We start from the raw sequence: 27,818 nt of genomic DNA on the forward strand, positions 1-27,818 counted from the left end.
CAAAATGTGAATTGTCCTCTTCATTCATACAACTTAACAGAAATTGAACAGATTTAAAAATGTTTATGATCAACAGTTTTCTTATATAAAAAAGTTTCGTAATTTGAAATAACTATGTCGTAAATGTCAAGGATGAATATTGCAGAAGTAGCACATTTGAGAGAAAGGAGGGAAACAATAACATCAAAAAATATAATCTCACAGTAGAAATTTACAACTTGCCCTTATTTCAAAACTGCTTCAGACATTCAGAACAGGAGCTAATTAAAAATTAGCATCAGTAGACAGAAAATGTAGTAAAAAATTTGCATAAGCAAATACACAGCTGCTTTGAAACAGAAAAATCCAAGCATTTGGAATATACTGTCTCCAAAAAAAGTCTAATCAATAATGAAACAAATAAATTACAAATTATATTATTCAAAAATAGCATGTCAAAATAATTTATTACATATTTAATATTTATAAATTTTAGGGGTTTTTATTAAAAATATTTAGATTTTTGTTTTAAATTACTATTTTATCATAAATGTAAATTTTTTTTACAAGTTATAGGATATCAAATTAGAATGGACAATGAAGATGAATGCTGCAGAAAAGTATAACAATATCTACCTCGTATTCCTTTTGTTAAGTAGGTAATAACTAGGTACATTTTCATGGTCTGTTTTTTAAATCGTTTATTCCTTGTAATACACTAATGTCAAGGTTTGCTTTTTTAAATAAGTGTATAGATTAAAAAGATCCAACACAATAAAAGGTTAAAATTTAATCATGGTAACCACTGATTTCTGATCACAACTAGGATATATGTAAAATTTTCATTTCCTTTACATTAACTAACCTTGGTATTTCATCTTGTTCCCACCGAAATAAAGTACCAGCAAGAGAATTTCTTGATAAATGATTCTTGCAGGATCCAGTTGCATACAGTGTATTACCTAGGAATAGAAAAGTAAAAGGAATAAATTCTACTTTTAATTTTTATATAATTACTTTTTAGAAGATAAATGTCTTTTTTTTTTTGAGACGGAGTCTTGCTCTGTCACCCAGGCTGGAGTGCAGTGGCACAATCTTGGCTCACTGTAAGCTCCACCTCCCAGGTTCACGCCATTCTCCTGCCTCAGCCTCCTGTGTAGCTGGGACTATAGGCACCCGCCACCACGCCTGGCTAATTTATTTTGTATTTTTAGTAGAGACAGGGTTTCACCATGTCAGACAGGATGGTCTCGATCTCCCGACCTCGTGATCCACCCGCCTCGGCCTCCCAAAGTGCTGGGATTACAGGCATGAGCCACAGCCCCTGGCCAGTAAATGATCTTTAAAAAATTTTATTACTCATAAATTACAGATCCCTTTTTATTGATACATAATATTTGTACATATTTATGGGGCACATGTAGTATTTTGATACATGCATACAGCCTGTAATGACAAAATCAAGGTACTTAGGATGTCCATCAGCCCGAACGTTATTCATCATTTGTGTCGAGAACATTTCAAATCTTCTAGTTATTTTGAAATATATATCGTTGTTAACTATAGTCACTCCTGTATGCTATCAAACACTAGAACTTATTTCGTCTAATTGTATTAACCAGTCTGTCTTCAAATCTTCCTGGAACCCTTCTCATACACCCTTCCCAGCCTCTAGTAACTACCATTCTACTTTTTATTTTTTTGAGATGGCATCTTGCTATGCTGCCCAGACTGGAATCAATCTCCTGGACTCAAACAATCCTCCTGCCTCAGCCTCCCATGTAGCTGGGACTACAGGGGTGCATCATGACTCCTGGCTAAAGGTGAACTTTTTTTTAGTTCCCACATCAGTAAGAACATGTGATATTTGTCTTTCTGGGCCTGGCTTATTTAACATAATGATCTCAATTCTATCCATGTGGCTGCAAATGACAGAATTTCATTTTCATAAAAAATAAGGCAGAACAGAATTCCATTGTGTATATATATCACATTTTCTTTATCCATTCATCCACTGATGTATACTTAAGTCATGATTCCATATCTTGGCTATTATAAATAGTGCTGCAATAAACATGGGGGTATAGGTATCTATCTTTGACATATTGATTTCCTTTCCTTTGGATAAATACCCAGCAGTGGGACTGCTATATCATATGGTAGTTCTGGTTTTAGGTTTTTGAGAAACCTCCGTACTGTTTTGCATAATGGCTGTACTAATTTACATTCCCACCAACAGTGTATAAGAGTTTCCTTTTCCTTGCATCCTCACCAGCATTTGTTACTGTCTTTTCCATAACAGCCAGTCTAACTGGGGAAAGATGATTGCTTATTGTGGTTTTGATTTGCATCTCCCTGATGATTAGTGATGTTGAGCATTTAAAAAATATATCTGCTGGTCATTTGTATGTCTTCTTTTGAGAAATGTCTACTCAGATATGAAACTATTTTTTTTCTTGCTGAGTTCCTTATATATTTTGGATATTAGTCTCATTTCATGAATAGTTTGCAAATACTTTCTCTCATTCTGTAGGCTGTCTCTTTACTCTGTTGTTTCCTTTGCTGTGCAGAAGCTTTTTCGTTTACACAGTCCCTTTTGTCTATTTGCTTTGGTTGCCTGTGCTTTTGAGGTCTTAGCCATAAAATTTTTTCCCAGACCAATGTCCCAGAGTATCTGTCCTACAATTTTTTTTTTTTTGAGACAGGGTCTCACGTCATCCAGGCTGGAGTGCAGTGGTATGATTATGGCTCACTGCAGTCTTGAGCTTCCAGGCTCAAATGATCCTCCCATCTCAGCCACCCAAGCTACTAGGACAACAGGCATGCGCCACCATGATTTGCTAATTTGTAGAGATGGGGTTTCACTATCTTGCCCAGGCTGGACTCAAATTTCTGGGCTCAAGTGATCCTCCTATCTCAGCCTCCCAAAATGTTGAGATTAGAAGAGCAAGCCATCATGCTCAGCCCGTGTGTCTGTTTTTATACCAATACCATGCTGATTTGGTTACTAAAGCTTTGTAGTATTATTTTGCTCAGCCTATGTGTCTGTTTTTATACCAACACCATGTTGATTTGGTTACTAAAGCTTTGTAGTATTGTTTTGCTCAGCCTGTGTGTGTGTCTGTTTTTATACCAACACCATACTGATTTGGTTACTAAAGTTTTCTAGTATTATTTTGACCTCAGGTAGTGTGATGTCTCCAGTTGTTCTTTTTGCTCAGGATTGCTTTGGTTATTTAGGCTCTTTTGTGGTTCCACATGAAGTTTACAATTTTTTTTCTATTTCCATGAAGAATGTCATAGGTATTTTGTTATGAATTGCTATGAAACTTTAGATTGTATTGGAAAATATAGCCATTTTAACAATATTAATTTTTCTGATCCATGAACATGGGATATCTCCATTTGTCTATTTCCACTGTTTACTTCCATTAATTTTATCAGTAATTTCTAGTTTTCCTCCTATAGAACCTTTACTTCTTTGGTTAAATTTATTAGTATTCTTTTTGGTAGCCATAATAAATGGGACTGTGTTCTTGTTTTCTTTTTCAGCTAGTTGTTATTGGTGCACAGAAATGCTATTAATTTTTTGTGTGTTTTTAAAAAAAATCTGCAAACTTTACTAAATTTGTTTATCAGTTCTAACAGTTTTTTTGCTGGAGTCTTCAGGTTTTTCCATATATATATCATGTCATCTGCGAAAAAGGGACAAATTGACCTCTTTTTTCCCAATTTGGTGCCTTTTATTTCTTTACCTTGCCTGATTGTTATGGCTAGAACTTTCTGTACTATGTTGAGCAGGAGTGGTAAAAATGGGCATCCTTGTCTTTTGAGGTATGGTCCTTCTGTGATTAATTTGTCAGGAGTTTTTATCATGAAGGGACATTAAATTTTATCAAATAACTTTTCTGTGTTAGCTGAGATGATCATATGGTTTTTGTCTTTCATTCTGTTGATGTCATATATCACATTTATTGATTTGCATATAATGAACAATCCTTGTACCCCTGAAATAAGTTTTTTTTTGAGACAGGGTCTCACTCTGCCACCCAGGCTCGAGTACAGTGGCATGATCTCGGCTTACTGTAACCTCCACCTCCCGGGCTCAAGCCATCCTCCTACCTAAGCCTCCCAAGCAGGTGGGACTACAGGTGCATGCCACCACACCCAGGTGATTTATTTTTTTGTAGAGACAGGGTTTCACCATGTTGCCCAGGATAGTCTCAAACTCCCGGGCTCAAGCGATCTACCCACCTCAGCCTTCCAAAGTGCTGCTGGTATTATAGGTGTGAGCCACTGTGCCTGGCCCTAGGATAAATTTCACTTGATCGTGGTGTATTTTTTTTTTTTTTCATGTTTTGTTGGTTTCGATTTGTTATTATTTTGTTGCGGATTTTTGTGTCTATGTTCATCAGTGATGCTGACCTGTAGTTTTCTTTTTTTGTTGTGTCCTGTCTGGTTTTGGTATCAGGATAAAGCTGACATCATAGAATGAGTGAGGAAGAATTTCCCCTTCTTCAAATTTTTGAACTAGTTTGAGAAGAATTGGTGTTAGTATTTCTTTCTACGTATGGCAGGATTCAGCAGTAAAGCCATCCAGACCTGGGCTTTTCTTTATTGGCAGACCTTTAAATTACAGATTCAATCTTGTTACTTGTGATTGGTCTGCTCAGGTTTCCTTTTTTAAAAATTTAAAATAGAGACAAAGTCTCACTGTTGCCCAGGCTGGTCTTGACCTCCTAAGCTCAAGCCTTCCTCCCACCTTGACGTTCCAAAATGCTAGGATTTCAGGTGTGAGCCACTGTGCCTGGCCAGGTTTCCTATTTCTTCCTGGTTCACTCTTGGTATGCTGTAATGTGTCCAAAAATGTATCCATTCCCTCAAGGTTTCCCAACTTGTTCACATATAGTTGTTCATGACAGTCTCTGATGATCTTCTGTATTTCTGTTTCATAAATTGTAATGTCTCCTCTTTCATGTCTGATTTTATGTGGGTCTTGTTTTTTCTTGGTTAGTCTAGCTAGCGATTTATTGATTTATCTTTTCAAAGCACCAGTTTTTTCATTTCTCTGATCCTCTGTATTTTTTTTTTTTTTAGTCTCTATTTTGTTTAGTTCTACTCTGATCTTTATTATTTTTTTATTCTTCTAATTTTGGCTTTGTTCTTGCTTTTCTAGTTTCTTAAAATACATCATTACAGTGTTTATTTGAAATCTGTTTTTTTAATACAGGCACCTATTGCTATAAACTTACCTCTTAGTACTGTTTTTGCTGTATCTCATAGGTTTTGGTATGCTGTTTCCATTTTCATTGGTTTCAAGAAATTTTTAAATTTCCTTCTTAATTTCTTCATTGATCCAATAAAGGTTCAGGAGCACTTTGTTTAATTTCCATGTATTTGTACAGTTTCCAAAGTTTCTCTTTTTATTGATTTCTAGTTTTATTCCATAGTGGTCAGAAGACAATAAATATGATTTCAATTTTCTAAAATTTGTTGAGGCTTGTTTTGTGGCCTAACTTATGATTTTTTCCTGGACAATGTTCCATATGCTGATGAGAAGAATGTGTATTCTGCAACTGCTGGATAAAATGTTCTGTAAATGTCTGTTAGGTCCATTTGGTCTAAAGTACAGTTTATTTATTTATTGAGACAGTGTCTTGTTCTGTCACCAGGCTGCAGTGCAGTGGTGTGACCATAGTTCACTGCAGCCTCAACTTCCCAGGCATAAGCAATCCTCCTACCTCAGCCTCCTGAGTAGCTGAGGCCACAGGTGTATGCCACCTCACCTGGCTAATTTTTAAATTTTTTGTAAAGATGAGGTCTCACTATGTTACCTGAGCTAGTCTCTAACTCCTGGGCTCAAGCAATTCTCCTGCCTCAGCTTCTCGAAGTGTCAGGATTATGATGCCTGCCTCTAAAGTGAAGTTTAAATCCAAAATTAATTTTTGATTTTCTATCTAGATTATCTGCCTAATGCTGACAGTGGGGTGTTGAAGTCCCTAACTATCAGTGTATTGTATTGGCTAGTTGGGGACTTCAACACCCCACTCTCAGCATTGGACAGATGCTAATAATCAAACCTAATAATATTTGCTTTGGATCTAATATTTGCTTTATATATTGGGTACCATGGTGTTAGGTGTATACATATTGAGAACTGTTACATCTTTTCAGCACTCTACATGTTCAGAGAAACTTCTCTAGTAGCAAACTATAGGAATGATCCCTTTAAGTAAAATAATATATAAATTATGTGACTAGTTACTAAAATTGTGTCCTAAAAACTCATACACAGGAAGAAATACACACCCAGGAAGAAACCATTGAGACTAATGGTTCAAAACTAAGAGGAGAAGAAAAACTGCGATGTATAAATCCAAGGAAAAAATGGCCACAATACTTTCATAGTAGAATAAAAGTATGATACATAAAATGCTATTGTGGTAGATATACTTAATATCTTATTTGCAAAATAAAGAAGAATTACAAATTCTTAAATATTTTAATCTATACTCCTAGGGTAATCTACATGAGCCTCAACTAAAATTCAAATGGAAATTCCACATAAAATTCAAAAGATACTTTTAATACTAATCCCCGAACAAAAAGAAAATACACAATGCATTCCAGAAGTAATGGCAGTAACAATGATTGGAAACCTGGGTCAAATGCAAATAGAATTTGAGCTGCAACTGAAGAGACTACACATTTCTGCTTAGATGTCCCAGTTTCAGAAACTGTCCTGAGGTCATTCTTTGGAAGTAGTTTCTAAATTTTAGTATCTTTGTTGTGATTTCTTATGGGAATTTAAGTTTTTGGAGAGAAAGCTGACTGGGCACAGTGGCCCACGCCTATAATCCCAGCACTCTGGGAGGCCAAGGTGGGCAGATTACCTGAGGTAAGCAGTTTGAGACCACCCTGGCCAACACAGTGAAACCCTGTCTCTACTATAAAATACAAAAATTAGCTGGGCATGGTGGTACATGCCTATAATCCCAGCTACTCGGGAGGCTGAGGCAAGAGAATTGCTTGAGCCCAGGAGGCGGAGGTTGCAGTGAGGCGACATTGTGCCACTGCACTCCAGCCTGGCTGACAGTGTGAGAAAACAAAAAGAAAAAGAAAAAGAAAAAGAAAAAGAAAAAGAAAAAGAAAAAGAAAAAGAAAAAGAAAAAGAGAAAGAGAAAGAGAAAAAGAAAAAGACAAGAAAGACAGAAAGATGGAAAGAAGGAAAGAAAGAAAAGAGAGAGAGAAAGAAAGAAAAAGAAAGAAAGAAAGAGAAAGAAAGAGAGAGAGAAAGAAAGAAAGAAGAAAGAAAAGAAAAGAAAAAAGAAAAGGAAGGAAGGAAGGAAGGAAGGAAGGAAGGAAGGAAGGGAGGGAGGGAGGGAGGGAGGGAGGGAAAGAAAATTGAATGAGTGGCATCAAAAAGAATCCCAACATTAAGATACTAAATTTACAATCCTCTCTAGCTAAATTTAGTACTTTGATTTTCTTATTTGGCTAGGTGCATCACAAGATAGTATAGTTAGAATGATACAAGGCATTAACATCTTTGCTATTTTGACAAAACGTATGCCAAAACACGCAACTGGTCTTATACACATTCAGAAATTTCAAAAGGCTTTGCTGCAGTATGGATAGGGCATTTATAATAAATTACTTTGCAAGTTGTAAATTACAACAAATATTATTTTCTAATAAATTGACACAAATAAATAATCTACACAACTTTACTGATTCAGTTACTACACCGTACTGTTTTAGCATATTTCCCTAAAGAACATGGAAACTCCCAAATTTAAATATATGTAATTCTATATTACATATACATATGTTTTTCAACTGTGGATGTTAAAAAAATATAAAATGCCTCTGTGGTGCTCAAAACATTTGCTCCATTTATTCCTCTTTTACCCATGTTGGGCAAAAAAAGAAAAAAGAAAAAAAAATTTGTCCCATTTACATACTTTATACACTTCACTTTAACAACTACAGTAATTAGCATCATTTCCATTTCATTTGACCACTGATTACACAACTGAGTGCTCAGGCAAAATTGTATATGTACATATAATATACAAATTTCTAAATCATTTTCGCTTTTGAATATATTTTACTTTCAAAAGTAAAACTCCATTAACATGTATTACATTTATCAGGTAAAATGAAATTCTGCATATATGTAACACATGTATTTACTTACAAGAAGTTTACTGTCAAGTTAAACTGTAATATGCCTGAGAAAACATGACAAAATAAAATAAAACAAATTATTCATTGATTTTGTCCATGATTTCAGCATAATCTTTTATCTTACACTAAACAAAAGCAAAAACCTGAGGGCTAACTATATGATGAAAGAAGACGTAAATCTTTTATCATACTGCAATTTCCCTGTTTTTAATTTCCCTTCTATTAGGATGGTACACAAGTAATTGTGATTTTTGCCATTGAAAGTAATAGCAAAAGCTGCAATTACCTTTGCACCAACCTAATAAATTTCACATAATGATGCCTTCAAATCTGTAAACACTTCCTGTATTCTGAAAAAAAACACTTCTGAGTACCATTCCAATAATTTAACTTTTATAAATAAAATAAATGGTTTCTGTATATTTGCTAATTCAAACTATTCTTGTGCTTTTTCACCTACTGGAAAAAACTAATTATGAAAATTATCTCCTCTTTCTCTAATACCTAATTATATACTCTAGAAACTCTTCCATTCCTCAATCTGCCTTAGATTCTCGGTTATACTTGACAATGATAACTAACTTATTCGTTTCCCCAGTAACCTTTTTATTTTTGAATAATTTTAGATTTACAGAAAAGTTCCAAGGGTACTACAGACAGTTTCCATATACTGGACACCTGGTTTACCTCATTGTTAACGTATTATCATGGTATATTTGTCAAAACAAAGAAACTGACACTTGAAGACTACTATTAACTAAACAAAACATTTTATTTGAATTTCACCAATTTTTCCACTAATGTCCTCTTTCTGTTCCAGGATCCAATCTAGGACACCACACTGCATTCAGTTGCCATGTCTTCCCAGGCTCCTCTGGTCTATTTATCTGTCTTTCCTTGCTTTTCATGACCTTCGCAGTCATGAGTACTGATGAGCTAACCTGTAGGACAACTCCCAATTTGGGTATGTCTGATGTTTTTCTCATGAGTAGACCGGGGTTATGAGTTTTTGGCAAGAATATCACAGAGGTGAAGTACTTTTGTTATCACATCAAATGAGGGGGCACATGACACCCACATGACATAATAACTGGTGACATTAAACTTCATCACTTGGTTAAGGTATATCACTTGGTTATAGAGTTTGAAGAATGAATAGTCATGTATCCACCAACCCAGAACTGTACAGAGTAATTCCTTCACTCTTAAAAAGTTCCCCTGTACATCCCTTTGCAGTCAATACTTCCCTCTCTCCTAAACCCTAACAACCAACAGTCCATTTTCTACTTCTATAGTTTTGTCTTTTCCAGAATGTCACGTGAATGAAGTCACACAGTTTGGATCCTTTTTGGTCTGGCTTCTTTCACTTAGTAAAATGCTTTAAAGATTCATCCATGTTATGTGAATCAATTGTTTGTTCCTTTTTATCACTAAATGTTATCAAAGTTTATCCATTTCCCTGTTGAGTGGACATCTCAGTTGCTTTATATTTTTGGCAATTATGAATAAAGTTGCTATAAACATTTGTATACAGGTTTGGGTGGACCTAAATCACTTAGGTAAACATACCTAGGAGTGCCATCACTGGGTCGTACTCTAAGTCTATGTTTAGTGTTCTGAGAAACTGTCTTCCAAAGCGACTGTACTATTTTGCATTCCCACCAGCAAAGAATGTCAGTGCTGCTGTTTCACCTCTTGGTCAACATTTGTTATTGTTAGTCTTGTGAATTGTAGTCATTCTAATAGGTATATAGTGGTAGTTCTTTGTAGTTTTAATCTCCGTTTCCCTAACGACATATAATGGTGAATATCATCTTTTCACGTGTTTGCCATCCTTGTATCTTCTTTGGTGAAGTGTCTGTTTAGGTCTTTTCACCATTTTTAATTGGACTGTTTGCTTTCTTATTGTTGATTTTTAATAATTCTTATATATTTTATACACAAGTCCTCTATCAGATATGTAATTTGCAAACATTTTCTCCCAGTCCATGACTTGTCTTTTCATTTTTTTAACACTGTTTTTCACAAAGTAAAAGTTTTTAATTTTGATGAAATCTAACAGTAATTTATCTTTTCATGGATCATGCTTTTGGTGTTATATCTGAAACTTCATGGCCAAACTCAAGACTGGACACATTTTCCCTTTATTTTCTGCTAGAACTCTGATAGGTTCATAATTTACATTTAAGTTTCTGAAGCATTTTAATTATTATTTAAGGTGTGAAGTATATGTGATGTATCAGGTGTGAAAACCATATAAAAATATGTTTTTATTTTTATTTTCTGGCATATGGACATCCAAATTATACCAGCACTATTTGTTGAAAAGGCTATGTTTTCTCCATTGAATTACCATTATGTCTTTGTCAAAGTTAAGACGACTATATGGGTCAATTATGGATTTCAAATATAAAATTAGTAACCAATTAGTAACCCTACGATGGCCTCTAAATGTTCAAATGAAAGGAAGAGTCACATGTCTCTCACTTTAAATAAAAAACTAGATATGATTAAGCTTACCAAGGAAGGCATGTCAGAAGCCAAAATAAGCCAAAAGCTAGGTCTCTTGTGCCAGTTAGCCAAGTAGTGAATGCAAAGGAAAAGTTCTTAAAGGAAATGAATAGTGCTACTCCAATGGAACACACAAACGTATGAAACAGCCTTACTGTAGATAGGTGAAACAGCAAGGGCTGATGCAGAAGCTGCAGCAAGTTCTCCGGAATACCTAGCTAAGATAACTGATGAAGGTGGATACACTAAATAACAGATTTTCAATGTAGATGAAAACAACCTTATCTGTGAAGAAGATGCTGTTTAGAACTTTCATTGCTAGAGAGCTGTCAATGCCTGATTTCAAAGCTTCAAAGGACTCTCTTGGCAGGGTTAGTTAATGCTGCTGGTAACTTGAAGTTGAAGCCAATGCTCATTTGCCATTCTGAAAATCCTAGGGCCCTTAAAAATTATGCTAAATCTACTCTGCCTGTGTTCTATAAGTGGATCAAAAAAGCATGGATGACAGTATACTAATTGTAGCATGGTTTACTGAATATTTTAAGCCCATTGTTGAGACCTACTGCTCAAAAAAAAAAAAAGATTCTTTTCGAACTATTTCTGCTCACTGACAATGCACCTGGTCACCCAATAGGTCTGATGGAGATGTACAAGAAGACTAATGTTGGTTCCCTGCCTGCTAACACAACATCCATTCTGCATCCCATGGGTCAAAGAGTAATTTTGACTTTCAAGTCTTATGATTTAAGAAGTGCATTTCATAAGGCTATAGCTGTCACTGAAAGTGATTCCACTGATGGATCTGGGCAAAATATATTGAAAACTTTCCAGAAAGGATTCACCATTCAAGATGCTCTAGCCTTCTCTCGTCTGTAACTTTTCATTCCCACAGTAAAAAATCTGGGAACCTCCTAATTTTCACCTCAGAAAGTTACAAATGCAAAAGGAGAAATAAATTTGTTTTGAGAGGAAATCAACTTATTCAAATAACCATGTTATTCTGTTTTGTTCATAATATCAAAGGCTCTATAAATAAACAACTTTAAAGCAGTACCAAATTCACCCAGAGAAAGCTCTGCTTGCAATATTTTTCAGGTCACGTCACACAAAGAAATACAATAACGCCTGCACGACCCACTGAGATAAAATGGACAAGGATGTTCATTGGTGGAGGTGATGGCTCAAGGGACTTAAGAATCCGTCTGGAATGCTGAGAGACCAACACCTCCACTAACTTACAGCTATTCACCTCATCAGGGAAGTGCTGGACTAAAGTAACAAGGCTCTAACAACTCCAGGGATTTCTAGAATTGTGTATCATACACTATTCCTAAAATATAAAAAGTTTAACATTAAGGTCTGAGGTTAAAAAAAAAAAAAGAATCACAATACATATCAATTGCTAAGCAACGTAAAGGGTTCACTTTTGCAGTGGTCTGGAACTAAACCCACAATACCTTTTAGGTAGCCTGTATAATAAAAACCATCAAACTGTCCTCTTTAAATGGATATAAATTATAACTCAATAAAGCTGTTACTAAAAAAATGTTTTTCTGAGATGCTTTTTCTGACAATCTAATTCCACTGTGCAAATATTTCTTTTCATTCTTTAGTCACTCAACATTTATTTTCTAAATATGTATTTTATAAATCACTGACTATACAACACTTGTTTCAAACTTTGATTGAAAATTAACCTTACTTTTCCTTCTTGCTTTTCGGAACTTGACAGCAGCCAGATTTATTAAATTCATGCCATAAAGATTGTAGTCAATGAAGAGCTGTAGGAGGTAGGGAATATGCGCTTCATGAGGCTGGTAAAATTTATTCATTATGGCTCCACTTTGCAAAAGTTCACATATCCTAAATTAGAAAAAAAAAGTTTCATCATAAAATTATGTTCCCTAAAATGTTAAATATAGAAATATAGAGAACAAAGTACTTATTAGCACACAAAATTTTCTTTTCAGTTTTACTGGAAATTTGTATTTTGTCAGAAATTAAAAGTTTCAATCAAGTTTTAAAGTAAGCAACATGTTCTGAATAACAAAAAACTGCATGGATGAAGAATATTTTGTCTTAAGCCAATTTGATACTATGTTTAAAAATTAAAATACCAAAAGGTTTTTAAAATAAAATTTTTCTTTTAAAAATAACAAATAATTTTGAAAAGATTAAATATTCAAAAAAGGAAAGAAATCATTACTTATAATCCCACCACTCAGAGGTATTGCCATTTTGATATTTTTCTTTCCTGAGTTTTTTTTTCCTTCACAATGATGAATACAAACAACAGACAATTATACAAAGCATAGTTAAGTACTACGTGGGGAAATATATTAACCATCTAGAAAAGATACTAATCAGATAGAGGTGCAGAGGATGTTTCTGCAAAACCTTAGAGAAAGTCTCTAAGCAAGAAACTAAAAAAGAGGCATTTTTTTCTCTGAAGTGAGGGAAGAGTATTCATGTAAATAAAACTGCACATGTAAAGGGTCACGAGAAAACATGGCTTATTTAGGAACTGAAACCACTGAGTAAGACTGTGACCTAGTGTCAGAGGCAGGGATAGAGAAGTAATGAGAAGAGTGAGCATGCAGAGCCTGTTAAGACATTTGAAGAGGCAGTGAAATTTGTCTGAGAGGCGAATAGCAGAAAAGTGACATCACCAGACGAGCTATAGAACACAGAAGACTACAGGTAAGGAGTAAATAGGCTGTTGTGGAAAAACTAAGGATGGTGGCTATAACAAGGATCATAGAAATGTATTGATTCAGGAAACACATAAGAGGTGAAATGATCAGGCCTTGATGACTAACTAGATGTGAAGGGTGAGACAGAAAAGGGGCTGAAGGTGATGCCTAGATTTCCTGCTTAAGCAGCTGGTTAGTGGTGTTGCAATTATTTGAAAGGGGAAGAACTGTAAGAAAAATTGGTTTGTTTGGGATTTTTTGGAAGGGGAATAAGGAGAAACTCAAGTTAGACACAAGGGCATTTAGGTATAGTGGGGATCCAACAATAATATTGGAAAAGAATCACAAAGAAAATAATAATCATTTTATCAACATAGCAAAGGTAACTAACATATTTGTGATCACTATATATTGGATACTGTGCTAAAGTACTTTATTACAAGTAACGTTTATTACAAGTCTGTGGTACAATCATCTCCATTTTACAAATAAAGAAATTATCTCAGATTTAAAAATCACACAAATAAAAGGCAGAAGAGCTCTGAGGTGGGAGGACCTCCCTTGAGCCTAGGAGTTCCAGGTTACAGTGAGGTATGATGGCGCCACTACACTCCATCCTGGGCAACACAGCAAGATCCTGTCTCTTAAAAAAACAAAGGGGCTAAAATTCAAATCAAATTTTCTCTGCCTTGTGAGCCCTCACTCATAACCACTGGGCTATTCCATCTACCCAGTAGGTGGTTTGATATATTGTTTAGAAGCTCTAGAGAGAAATTAGGCTACTCATATTCATTTGGAAGTCAAAAGCATAAAGATAAACAAAAACCAAAACCAAACAAACCCATGGGAGTAGATAAATCTGTAGAGGGAAGAGAAAAAATGCAGAGAAAAGATGAAAGTCTAAGGCAGAATTCTAAATAACCATAGATGTTAAAAGGGAAACCAACAAAATGGCAGAAATATGAACGATCAGACTGGTATGAGAAAAACTAGAGGTGGTATATATCACAGAAGCTGACATTTAGGATTGTTTTAAGGCATCATAAGCATCACCATGAGGTCAAAAAGTAAGGACCTAAAATTGGATTTAGCAACACAGAGGTCATTAGTGAAAGCAATTTTCAGTAAATGGTTGGGGTAGAAGCCATATTGGAATAAATTAAAGAGTGAATGGGAAAACTGAGAACAGTGGCTCGTTCCTGTAATCCCAGCACTTTGGGAGGCTGAGGCAGGCGGATCACTTGAGGTCAGGAGTTCTAGACCAGCCTGGCCAACATGGAGAAACCCTGTCATTACTAAAAATACAAAAAAATTAGTTGGACGTGGTGGTGGTGCCTGTAATCCTAACTACTCAGGAGGCTGAGGCAGGAGAATTGCACGAACCCGGGAGGCTGAGATTACAGTGAGCTGAGATTGTGCCATTGCCCTCCAGCCTGAGCAACAGGGCAAGATTCCGTTTCAAACAAACAAACAAACAATGAATGAGAGGTAAGAAGTTGGATAAATCTTTCAAGGAGAATGGCTATAAGAGAAAGGTGTTTCTATGAGTATGAACGTGTGCGTATAATTAGCAAAGTTTTATTAACATTAAAATAGAATTGGAAAGAAAGATGGGAATAGCCGATAGATGGAAGAGATTCTTGAAAACATCAAAGACCTCCTGAAAAAACAGTACTTAGTACACCTCCAAGGCCACTTTTACCCTAGCTTGCTACTATACATAGTGAAAATCCTTGTTTTGAATCTGAAAGGATGATTAAAATCTTCCATATATGTGCCCTTCCCTGCCCTCAATAACCTGGGCTCCAAGATGATTGAAAGGATAAACTAGAGGCAGGGAGACTAACTGAGAGAAGAAAAAACAACCAAAACCAAAACTAACAAAAAACCTGGAATATAAAATTTCACCAACATCTAGTAAAAAGAGTCAACAGGTTTCTGAGATCTCAGAAGCCCTCTCGCTCTGGACTCATTCCTACACATTTCTCCTTGCTTTGATGCTAAAGAGCAACTTTCTCTTAATGCTGAACTAAGGTCTGGCCAGAAGAGGGCTAACATCATACACGGCAGCATAATCTCTCCTTACTTACTTCTATGAACTCTCTAATCTGTAACAGGAAAGAAGCAGTTGGGAGCCTCCACCTCTAAAACATCCTTCATAGAGTTCAAGCCACTGGCCTCTCCCTATACACACACATGTGTATTTTACGGTCTCTGTCTTTAATAAGACTACAAACTATAGAGGCCTTCTTTCTAGATTTTTTTTATTATTAAAATACTTAAATGATAGTTATTCATGTTTTGGTTTCATTTATTTTTGTACCTTTTCACCACTGCAGGATTGTAAAGATAGATCTTCATAAAGTGTCTTTCCTTCTCATGATAACCATAAAAAGGCCTGAAATATAAGAAAAAGATATTACAAATGATTTTCATAATTCAGAGATGAAATAATGCAACTTACTGCCCTAATTAGATTCAGCTGGCCAAATTCAGTCTTACATTTAATATTATCCACCCCCACAAAAAACAATTATAAAAAACCCAAACCTTTCAGTTAAACCTAGCACAGGTTAACATATGAAATACTAAAGCTTTTTTAAAAAGTGTAAAAAATATCACTTTCTTTGCATTACTGATGATGGGAATTAAAAATTATCACTCTGAACAAACTATGGACAAAAAGGAAGAGCAAACCATCCAACCCTTAATCTCAAACGTTAAGACTTTAAGTGGTTTTTTGTTTTCTTTACTCCACATATAAGAAAACATATTTTTGTTTGCTTTACTCTACATATGAGAGAAACAGACCTTTCAGTCACCTTCTTCTGGCTCTCATTTTTTTGTTAAAAACTGAAGTTCGGGCTGGGCGCAGAGGCTCACGCCTGTAATCCCAGCACTTTGGGAGGCCGAGGCAGGCGGATCACAAGGTCAGGAGATCGAGACCATCATGGCTAACACGGTGAAACCCCGTCTCTCCTAAAAATATAAAAAATTAGCCGGGCGTGGTGGTGGGAGCCTGTAGTACCAGCTACTCGGGAGGCTGAGACAGGAGAATGGCGTGAACCCAGGAGGCGGAGCTTGCAGTGAGCCGAGATTGTGCCACTGCACTCCAGCCTGGGCAACAAAGCAAGACTCCATCTCAAAAACAAACAAACAAACAAAAAGAAAAACAAAAACTGAAGTTCTTCATCAACAAAGTCCTTTAACAACACTTACATTACTTTCCTTATTCAGCTGTTTATTATTAATTTTATAAGTTCAATAGGCAGAGACAATTTACCTATTATATGTACACACAGCATATATTTCAGTAGCTGACATGAGTAAAACTGCAACACACAACAATATCAAGAGAAGCCTCTGAAAAAACTGTGTAGACAGGAACGTAAGAGACTGAAAAAGACCATGAACTTACTTAAGCAACCTAATCATGTTATGGCTGAGTTTTTTCTCAGGGTATCAGCTGGAATGAGGAAAGGGGGAAACAAAAGACTACATAACAGGGAGAGAAATCCTTGGTGCAAGATGAAATAAGCTGAACTCTCACATCATTTCAGGAGGATCTGAAACTACACTACAACCTCTGATATACAGAAAACTATTTTCAAAGATGATTAATTAGAAACAATACATAAACAGGTATAAATTTGTGAATGAAATAAAAGGCTTTGTATTGGCTTAAAAGTGGTCTGTTAATACATGGTTAAATCTTTAGGTGGATAAACCCAATCACTCTTCATTTAAAAACATTGTTCCCTTATGACAGGCAGTAGATAATAGAATTTACTCTCATTAGGACACCACCTCTCTGTGATGTCTAATAGTGTAGTGGACATCAAATAAAGGACTAATTTGGTAGCAGAGTCATTATTTTGGGTATAAACAATTTTTTAAGTTGTTTTAAGCCACCTGTATTATTGCTATAAAGTAATTTCTGTTTAAAAAAAAAATCCAACTATTTACCAAGGTCTAAAGGGTTCCTCATCTCATCCTTGCCTCTCACTCCAATCTCAAGTCATACCATTCTTCCTTCTCCTCCAGCCACTCTTAACATTTCAGGCCCTCTAACTCGATCCCTCAAGTGGAAAGCTCTGCTCTGGACTTCCGCATGGCTTGTTTAATCTTCATTCAGAACTCTGCTTAATTTACCTTCTCAGAAAAGTCTCACCTGACCATCCCTCCCTCTCACCCTTCACCCTTTTCTTAACTTTTTATAATACCACTTCCGGTCTAGTTTGCTGCTGTTCACCCTATTTTGTTGCCATGAAGAATGGGTTAAAGAAAGACACATTACATAAATGATATCATTCTCTCTCACTAGCAAATTCAACCTTAATTACAGCCCTTTCCTGCTATGGTATGTTTCATACATACAAAGGTAGCTCTCTGGAAATATGGGCTATCTTCAGCCAGATGAATGGTTTTGCCAAAAGAATTCCTTATCAAGGAGATTCTTTGGGGGGAAAAAAAGTAGAATGGAAGAGTTTGAAAGTAGATGTTTTCATGTTTAAAAAAATCGTATCTCGTAATTAGAGTTAGTTTTTAAAGTATATCAACAGGAAGGAAAATGAGTGTGGACAGTGAAAAATCTCACCTAATTAATTTTGATGGATTGAGAATCTCTTTACAGAAGATTCTCTAAAATCATTGAGTAAGAAGAAATCCCAGAAATTTGCCCAAGGTCATGATCCTATCTCTTAACTCAGCCTCAGGATAGTGATAGTCTAAAATGAATACAGTTAAACCTCATATAAATGTTAATTTGGTAGCTAGATGCAACTTTATGTAACTTAAAGAAGTAGGAAAAATTGAAGGAGTAAAGGAATTAGAGAAGGTAGAGTGAATGAGAAGGAAAAAGGGGATCTAGGGAAGAAAATGACCAAAAAATTAGAAGAAAAAAGAAAACTGAAATGAAAAATTAGAGTGAGCAGCTCATCTTTTGCCCCATGTATCCAGATTTGTAACTCAACTTCTCTAAAAATGTGGCAATGTCTTTAACAAATACAAAAATACAGGAAGATTAGTGACTATGCATTTCACTGGGCTGTTTGGAGACTCAACTTTGAAATGAGGATATATATAGGAAAGTTATTAGAAACTATCAAGAATAAACAAAACTAAAAGATAAAGTAGATAATTATCCCTAACATAATTATTGCTTCTGTTATAGGATGAGTGTAAACTTTCACCTCATTCATTTATCCAACCAAATAGTTATTGAGCCATCTCATAACATGCTAGTGCACGAGCATGCAGTTTACATGCTAGTGGAAGAAACACATAAAAATTAAGTAAATAAATGAAAATTAAAATACCTGCAAACTGTATTAAGTGCTAAAGAAAACAAATAATGGGCTGAGATACAGAATAATAAAAACAACAACAATAATAATGCCCTACTTAAAATACCTTATTTTAAGTGGGATAGTCAAAGAAAACTTCTCTGAAGAGGTCAACGATCTGAATGCTTGGGGAAGGGTAGAATACTCAAGGAAAGAAACTTGTATATACAAAGAACTTAGGTGAGAAACAACTTGGATAGCAGAGTAACTGAGAGAAGATCACTGTTTCTGAATGGAATACAGAAAGCAAAGTTTCAGAGATAGACAGGGGTGAGGTCACATAGGTTATGGCTAGAAGTTTAAATTGTATTCTATTAACAATATGAAGCCACTCAAGAATTTTTAAATGATTTTAAATTTACAGTATAAGAAGAGTACTTCTGTTGCTCTGGAATGAGATAAAAATAGAACGAAATTCAATTAAAATGATACTATCATGGTCCAGAGGAAAGCCTAGATTAAGGTGGAAGAAAGCAGAGATTTAAGGTCTCCACTTGGATTTCATACAGAGATAAAACAACTCAAATGTTCCTGTATGAGCTCCAGAGCTTTCCTGTCAGTTGGCTCCACCTCCACCTTCCGTCTTACTAGCAGAACACACTTAAATTTTTGCAGCCAACCTTAATTTCTCTCTCACAATCCTTACCCAATCAAACAGCAAATCTAGTATATTAACTCAACCTTCAGAATAGATCCAGAAGCTGATGACTCCACATTACTTTCCTGCTACCACCCTAGTTCAAGCCACACTATTTTCTTTTTTGTTTTAATTTTAATTCCTAGGTCTTTTCTACCTTAATATCAAGCCACCATATTTTCTTACCCAGATTAATGTCCTAATTCTCTCCCTGCTCTTATTCTTGTCCCCCTACAATCTATTATTAATACAGTTGCTAAAGTAATCCTTTCCAGTTTAAGCCAGATCTTGGCTGCTTGAAATCACGTAATAACTTAGAGTAAAAGTCAAAGTCCTTATGTTAGCTTACTGAGTGATAACCAAACATTTAAGCAGGCATAAGAATCATCAGAAAGGCTTATTAAAACACAAATTGCAGGGCCCCAAGAATGTAGTATTACCAAGTTCCCAGGTGTGTTAGTCCGAGTCCTCCAAGAAGTAAATGCCAAATGTAAGAGAAAATGAGAAGGGAGCCAGAAGCTGGCATAGCCACCAGACCTAGATACCAGTCTCATCTCAAGTGGACAGAGGGATGTCTTACAGACCTGCTTTAGTATCTTTGCCATACTCAGTCACAGGGTAAGAGTAGCCTATGGAAAGCAGGTCATGTGGAGTGAGACTGGAATTGAGCGTATAGTAGCTGGGGCTATTCACTCATTCTCTATGTATCTGGAGATCTGACAGGTATATTCTCATGGCTGTCAAGCTAGGTAAAACTAATGATAGTAGGTGATATTAGGAAACCAAAGTATGGAAACCACACTTTGAGAATCACTGGTCCTCACAATCTCTAACCTCTCATATCTCTCTTACCTCATTTAGTCTAACTCTTCTTTACTCTTCCATTTCAGTCACCTGGCTTCCATGCAGTTCCTACTCCCTCACTTTGCCAGGTCTTTGCTCAGATGTTGTTACTTTATCAATGACACATTCCCTGATTACTCTAAAATTGTCACTAGTCTACTTCCCTACCCCATACTACTGATCCTTCTTATCCTGCTTGTATAGATTCTTTCCTTACACCGTTCTAATTATCATATAGCAAATAAATTAATGTAATGTTGTATTTATTGGTTATTATCTGTTTCTCATAGCAGAATGTAACTTCCACATGGGCAGGGATCTTTGTTTTGTTCAGCAATATATCCCAAGTACTTAGAACAGTGCTTAGCATATAAAAAGTACTTAATAAATATCTGCTGAATAAATTACATGAATTTCTATAGTTCTAGGAAGCAGAGAAATGGAAAAGGAAACAACAAAAATCACTGTTGACTCTCTACCTTCCACTGACATAAAAATTCATGTTAAAAAGTTACAGCAAGAAATTCACTGCAGTTGCATTAGACTAGAAGTAAAAGAAATAGAGTATATCAACTGAATGTGTTTTCCTCTAAATAGAATAGCAACATAAACAGAAATTATAAAATATATTATCATATACTTACATTCCTGATACTAATGACACTTTGAACACATGCTGAGCAGTGGAAGATGGATTGCCTAAAGCCACATTAAGTGCTCTGTCGATACTGAATGCCATCTGAGAAAGATAGCTTTCTGGCTGCTGTCCATAACCATCGTATGGCACATAGAGGTAAGGAAAGATGCCATGTAGATGAAGACATGTCTTCTGACCTAAAATGTAACACATTATAAAGTTTAGCTTCCAGACACAGTTTAACAATACAAAACTCAGCATGAAACTCATTTAAATGTTATAATGGCAACACAGCTTATCTAAGGGAAGAGTTGAAAAAAATTAACCCATAGTTGAAAGTAACCGGTATTAACTACATTTTACAACAGAACATTTGGAAACATTCTGTAAATACAAGCTTTGTATAATAGTATGATTTAAACAGTAGTTTTGATGAATATATTTTGACTATTTTACCCTCATAATCCAACTAGTTTTGTGTACTTCACTGAATCATCTATAAATACCACTTAGCACAGTGTTATGAAGGTTACAAAAATTCACAAAAAGTTTACTAAATAAATCAATGAACGCCTTTCTTGGCATTAATGTTTTCAAACAAGAGCCTTCCTTAAAAGAGAGGCAGCTCTGGGAGAAAGGGGGTGTAAAAGCAGTTCCAGTGTGTGGAATTTTGCTATTGCAGTGGGAAGGAGGGTAAAAATGAAATTTTGCCATTAAAAGGAAAAAAAAAAAAGACAAAACCAAATCAAAACAAAATCTCTACAGATCAATTATCTGTAATGGATTTCGGGATATCTAAATTTTGTATTTGGTGGTATGGAACAAGGGGAGACAAAATGAGAGGGGAAAAAAGCCAACATGCACACTTCTCAGAAACCAGTGTATCAGTCAAGGTGCCGAAAGGGTAAATGGTGCTGACTTGCCAACAGACAATCCAGCATAGCCATGATAAAGAAAGTAACATGAGTGAGAACCCACAAAAGAAATGCCACAGAAACAATAATGTGTCCATGACAAGGTTAAGTAACAACAATGGCAACAAAAAGCAGATGCACCATTGCTCTCATGAATCTGGCAGGGCTGTATGGAAGTGGTTACTGTCCTCAGAGCATTGTCCCTAGTTCCCCTTGGGTATGTGCCATTTGTCTAATTCAAACAGAGGGAACAGCAGTGATGGAAGAATACATCCATTTTTCTCATGCTGTCACCCAGTCTCACTGTGGTGCTCCTACCAACACAAGCCTCAGGCTTCTTCCCCACCCCTTATCCCTCCTCACTCTGCTTCACTGGGCCTTTTCTTTTGGTAGGAACGTAAATATTTGTTTGATCACTATTTCCCATTTATGATTTAGAATGATTTATATAAAATATAGAGAAAATAGTTCTACATTGTGTTGATATCTTAATGTTTACATTTCTTATAAAGAATAACATTAGCTTCTCTTATTTTTAAGGTACACTTATGACAGAAAAATAAATCTGGAACAGTTATTACATAAAGCATAGCAAAATTGGAAAGATCAGTCACATAATGAAACAAGATTTGATTCTCCCAAGGGTAATATTCTGATGTGAACTACCAACTGTCATGCTTTTGAAAAATTACAAACCTGTGTTGCTGTTATACCAATTTCAGTTTCTAGTTTGGCTATTTCATTTCTAAATACAACATGGTATTAATCCCTAAATTCTATAGTTTTTCAATTCTTCAAATAGAGAACATTCAAACTATATTGATGAGTCTTAAGAAAATAGATTTAATCAATTTACTGATGACTTACTTGACTGCTTTTTAAATATCTCAAGAATAAATGTTATAACCATTACCCTTCCGGACAAAAACCACAATTTGACTAAGAGTAACTGGTATGCTAAACTACAGGTTGAGGGAGGTGGGAAGACAGTGAAGTATTTCCTCTTAAGTTGACAAATTCAAGACCAGTGATTACAGAATTACTGGTGCAATGCCATATTTTACAAGCAATACTGTAAATTCCTAAGGTATTTGTTTATAGTCAATATATCTTAATAATGGAATTTTGGATAAATTTTACAAGAAACAATTACAAAACTGGACTGTACTAATAGTTTATGGGCAGAGTGTTCACAAAGTGTCTTAAAAATAATTTTATATCCAGTTTTCACATCGCCTGTGAAGTAGGGGCCAGAGGAACTGACTTTCTATTTATAGGCTTCAGAATTACAACAATTTAGGGATGTACAACTTAGGAAAAAGGAAGAAATTATTTACTCAGCAGGTACTAGGGTAAGTGCTTTACCTATGTATTTCTAAAACTTAGGATAATCTTGCAGTATTGATGGAGGTTAATGTTCCCAAATTCACATAACTATTAAGCAATAGAATCCGGATCAACAAAACCTAAAACCAATACTCTTTCCATTAACCATGCTGGTTCAATGTTTTAAAAAAGTCAATGTTGGCTTCCTTAATTCCTCAGTTTTTATTTCGTATTATAATTGCCTGTTTCCTTATCTGACTTTCCCATTTGATGGCAAACTCTCAGGGAGGTGATGAACACTATGTCCCCAGAACTCAACAAAAAACACATGGCATGTGCTTAACAAATATTTATTAAATGAATTAAAGAACCCACAACAAAACAGAATAACTGCTTAAGAAGAAAGGAATGATGTGAAAGAGTTTGAATATCTGAAGAAACACATCCATGAAAAAAGAGAGACTCTGATACAATTAATGTAACTACCATCAGGGTTACAGGAGGACATGGGTGTGTGGGGTTGAGAAGGGTCCCCAGCTTATTGCACTTTCCTACCCTGAATGACCTGAAGTGCCATCCAAATCTGTAGTCACTCTATCAACAAAGACACACCTCTCTCTCCAGTCCTCCTGCAGCTAGAGATGGCTCAGTGCCTTACTCATCAACCTTCCTCAGGAACAACCTCCTGAAGAACAGCCACAACACAAGAAATTCTTGGCATAGCACTAACAGCTCTAATACAGAATAAGAATGATATAAAGCGAAAATGAAAGAAACAGGATAAAATAAGAAACTCAAAAGTTAAATAAGGAAAGAGAAATGTGTAAAAATGAACACGAGAGTCAGTTGCTTTTTGGAAATAGTATGTCTTTTATTACCATAAAATTTGTAGTTCTGTAATAGCATTGCTTTATCTTGACCAGATACAGACTTCTATTTATTTCCCTCCACTAGCTCTACCTCACACAAATGTGTGGAGATACAGAACTGTAAAGTCTTTAGAGATAAACTAGTCTACTACAACTCTCGTTAGTAAGGATTAGGTTAAACCATGAGAAAATGCCCCCAAATCAGTGGATTTAGCTTTAAAATTAGTGGCTTTTCTCCTAAAAGAAGTCCAGAGATAGGTAGCTGGTACTAGAAACCCAGCTTTTCTCAACATCTAGTTAGCGGTCTAGTTAAGAACTTGTGACTTCAGTCCAGGTATTTTTCCACTATACTTCTAGAAGTTCTATATACAAGATGCTTTCAAGAATGTTTTTATAAAATTAGTGAAAGTTACGGTATTCTGAAACCTTCTACTAAATGATTTTGGATTCTTAAAGGATTTGGGACATTAGATATTTCTAGGTAACATATAGATTTAAGGAAAGAAAATATCCCTACTCCCTCAACTCTATTAAGGAAAACTGATACATAAAAATTGTACATATATATGGTATACAACATGACACTTTGATATGTACACACCATGAATAAATCGAGCTAACATATCTATCACCTCACATACTTATTATTTTGTCATAAGAATACTTAAAATCTAATCTCTTAGCGATTTTCAAATATATAATACATTATTAACTATAGTCACCACGCAGTACAACTGACGTCCAGAACTTATTCATCATGTCTAACTGAAACTTCATACCCTTTAAGCAACAACTCCCCTTCACATCCTCTGAAGGTTCCCTCTTATTATCATGGCAAACTGAAGTGAGACAAGTCCAACCAGAAACAAGATCGTCTTTGCGAGAATAAGCCCATGTACACAGGTTTCAAAAATTGAAGAGTTTGAATCTTCCAATTTGATTGATGTTCCCTAATTCAGAAACTACAAAAGTTATTTTAAAAAGCGCCATCAACACTTGACACCATGGCAAAACTGTGGAGCCGGCTACTTCCCACTGTGTGTAAGTACATAACAAACTCTGTGGTGTTGGCTACTTCCCATTGTGTGTAAGTACATAACAAAAGGCAGATGCCTCTTCAACAGGGAGTATGTGGGTGCTCTGAATTTCATCTTTCACAGAACCCAGAATTATTCTACACATTAAGTCATCAGCTGGGCATGGTGGCTCACGCCTGTAATCCCAGCACTTTGGGGGGCTAAGGCGGGTGGATCACGAGGTCAGGAGATCGAGACCATCCTGGCTAACACGGTGAAACCCCTCTCCACTAAAAATACAAAAAATTAGCCGGGTGTGGTGGTGTATGCCTGTAGTCCCAGCTACTCGGGAGGCTGAGGCAGGAGAATGGCGTGAACCTGGGAGGCGGAGGTTGCAGTGAGCTGAGATCTCGCCACTGCACTCCAGCCTAGGCGACAGAGCAAGACTCTGTTTCAAAAAAACAAAAACAAAACAAAACATTAAGTCCTCTATATCCCAACATTTCTATGTCATTTTTCAACATTTTATTCTGCAATTTAGGTGTCTTGATTTGATCTCTAAATTGCCCATCTAAAATCTTGTTAGCCTATTTGTAGCAAAATTACTTGGGGTATTTTTGTAGATTCAGTTTCAATAAACACAAAGACTAAATGTACCATTCCTCTAATTTGGGGGTCTGCAAACTTTTTCTGGAAGGTGACAGTAAATATTTTAGGTTTTATGGGGTATGCTGTATCTGACACAATTACATAACTCTGCTTTTGTAGCCTGGAAGCAGCTGTAAGCAATACTTAAGAGAACAGGCATAACTGAGTTAAAATAAAATTTCATTTACAAAAATAGGCAACAAGAAGGATTTGGCCCATGGATAGTAGCTTGCCAATCTCTGCTCTAATTAATTAGACTTCTTTCTCTATCATCATCTGGAATAGAAAAGTTTTTTTTTTTTTTTTAAGCTGATGGATAATTAAAATAAAAATAGTGATAGCCTAAGAGTATCTTAGGAGAATAAGAAATATTTATTGTGTAATTTGCATATCCCATCTCCCAAATCTTAAATTCAATCTAAACAAGGTTTTAAACAAACCTCAACAGAGCTGTAAAACAGAAAAACTTGGCATGTGAGCAAGAAAATTTATGTTTATAAAAATTTGCATATTTTCTTATTCCTGGAACATCTCAAGTTTTATATCACTATCATTAACTCAATCTGTTTCCTTCCAGTCTTCCTTTGCTTCTGTCTTTCTAAGTTTTATTCCATCTTTCTTATCCCATCTCCACAAAACCACAAAACAAACTAAACAAAACTCAGTCACAGAAAGTGTTAAATTACCTATTCTCATGGAAAAAAAAAAAGTCATAAGGATGTACTCTTAGCCTCAGAAATTAGGCTTTCAGAATTTATCCTAAGGAAAAACTTCAAAACGTACACAAAGATTCAGATACTAAGATGTGAGGCGAGTATGACTAACAACAGTGAAAAAAAATGAAGATAATCTAAATTTCCAAAAATAGGGAAATAAGTAAATTATGTTATATCTGTATAATAGCTCTGTGGCTCTGTAGCAAATGCTGCTTGCTGTCTGATTTTGTAAATAAAGTTTTATTAGAATACACCACAGCCATTTAGAATGGTCTATGGCTGCTTCTGCTATAGACAGAGTTGAGTAGTAGCAACAGACACCCTACAACCCTCAAAACCTAAAATATGTGCTATCTGGTTCTTTATAGAAAAAGTTTGCTAACCTCAGCAACAGGAGATGTTTAAGTGTATTTCCTAGCATAAGAAAATGTTTATGATGTATTTATAGTCAGATGAAAATTAGTTATAAAATAACATAGTACATGAGACCAGGTGATAGCCGATTGTTTTATATATATATTTATATTATAAATATATATATATTTTGCCTTAAAGGCAAAACAAAGCATAATATGTAACAGTTTCCTTTCATTTTCTCCTTTTATTTGTAAATAATACTTATGAGTTTCACATTTATTTATGCCATTTTATTTCTTCAAATAAAATATACAGAACTTTATCTAGAATCATTGGCTTTAAATGATTAATCCGACATTACTAAGAGAAACTATATCCCTGAAATACCAGATGTTTCAAAAGTCTACTTTATTCATACATTTGTCTAATGTATCTTTGTATATATAGTGCTGGGTATAGTTGGTTCCTTTATTCATAAATGTAGTCATGATTTCTCTACTCAAGTAATTTGTGGAGACCCAATGTTCAGTGCTAAACCACAGGCTGCTTATAAAACAGCCACTGCCTTCATGGACTTTACAGTCTACTTGGAGAAAATAATGAATAAATAGGCAATTACAGTATGGTATGACAGGTGCTCAATAAGTACAAAATCCTATGGCTATATCCACAAGTATCTAACTCAGACTTGTGAGAATCTAGGAAGGCTTATCAGAGGAAGTGCTTTTGAGCTGATATCTGAATTATGAATCAGATTAAGCAAAGCAAATGAAGAAGAATGTTTTCAGTATGTACAGAAACCTGACAGCAAGAGAAACATGGCATCTGGGAATAGGAAAAGTGTAGGTGGGATGAAACAAGGAGTGCAATGGAGAGAAAGAAAAGGAGTATGAGGTCGGGCGCAGTGGCTCAAGCCTGTAATCCCAGCACTTTGGGAGGTCGAGATGGGTGGATCACGAGGTCAGGAGATCAATATCATCCTGGCTAAGACAGTGAAACCCCGACTCTACTGAAAAAAAAAAAACACAAAAAATGAGCCGGGCGTGCTGGGGGGCGCCTGTAGTTCCAGCTACTTGATGTGAATCTGGGAGGCAGAGCTTGCAGTGAGCCAAGATCGTGCCACTGCACTCCAGCCTG

General features: G+C 35.6%; 1 protein-coding gene across 6 annotated transcripts in view; it reads right to left on the reverse strand.

The window, feature by feature from the left end:
• Positions 1-27,818, reverse strand: part of LOC105492089 (REV3 like, DNA directed polymerase zeta catalytic subunit) — a 189,405-nt gene that overhangs the window by 94,938 nt on the left and 66,649 nt on the right. For 5 of the 6 annotated variants that reach the window (XR_011623291.1, XM_011758974.2, XM_011758977.2 and 2 more), the window contains 4 exons: positions 20,843-21,032; positions 15,697-15,771; positions 12,383-12,543; positions 845-941 (listed from right to left, as the gene is read on the reverse strand). Coding sequence is in view for 5 of the 6 variants with exons in the window: in XM_011758974.2 (XP_011757276.2) it covers positions 845-941; positions 12,383-12,543; positions 15,697-15,771; positions 20,843-21,032 (523 nt within the window). In the remaining variant the exon portion in view is untranslated. Of the gene's footprint in view, positions 1-844; positions 942-12,382; positions 12,544-15,696; positions 15,772-16,184; positions 20,752-20,842; positions 21,033-27,818 lie in introns of those variants that run through there. The other variant, XM_011758979.2, reaches the window with a different exon arrangement.

Source organism: Macaca nemestrina, chromosome 5, assembly GCF_043159975.1.
Source record: "Macaca nemestrina isolate mMacNem1 chromosome 5, mMacNem.hap1, whole genome shotgun sequence".
Lineage (NCBI taxonomy): Eukaryota > Metazoa > Chordata > Mammalia > Primates > Cercopithecidae > Macaca > Macaca nemestrina.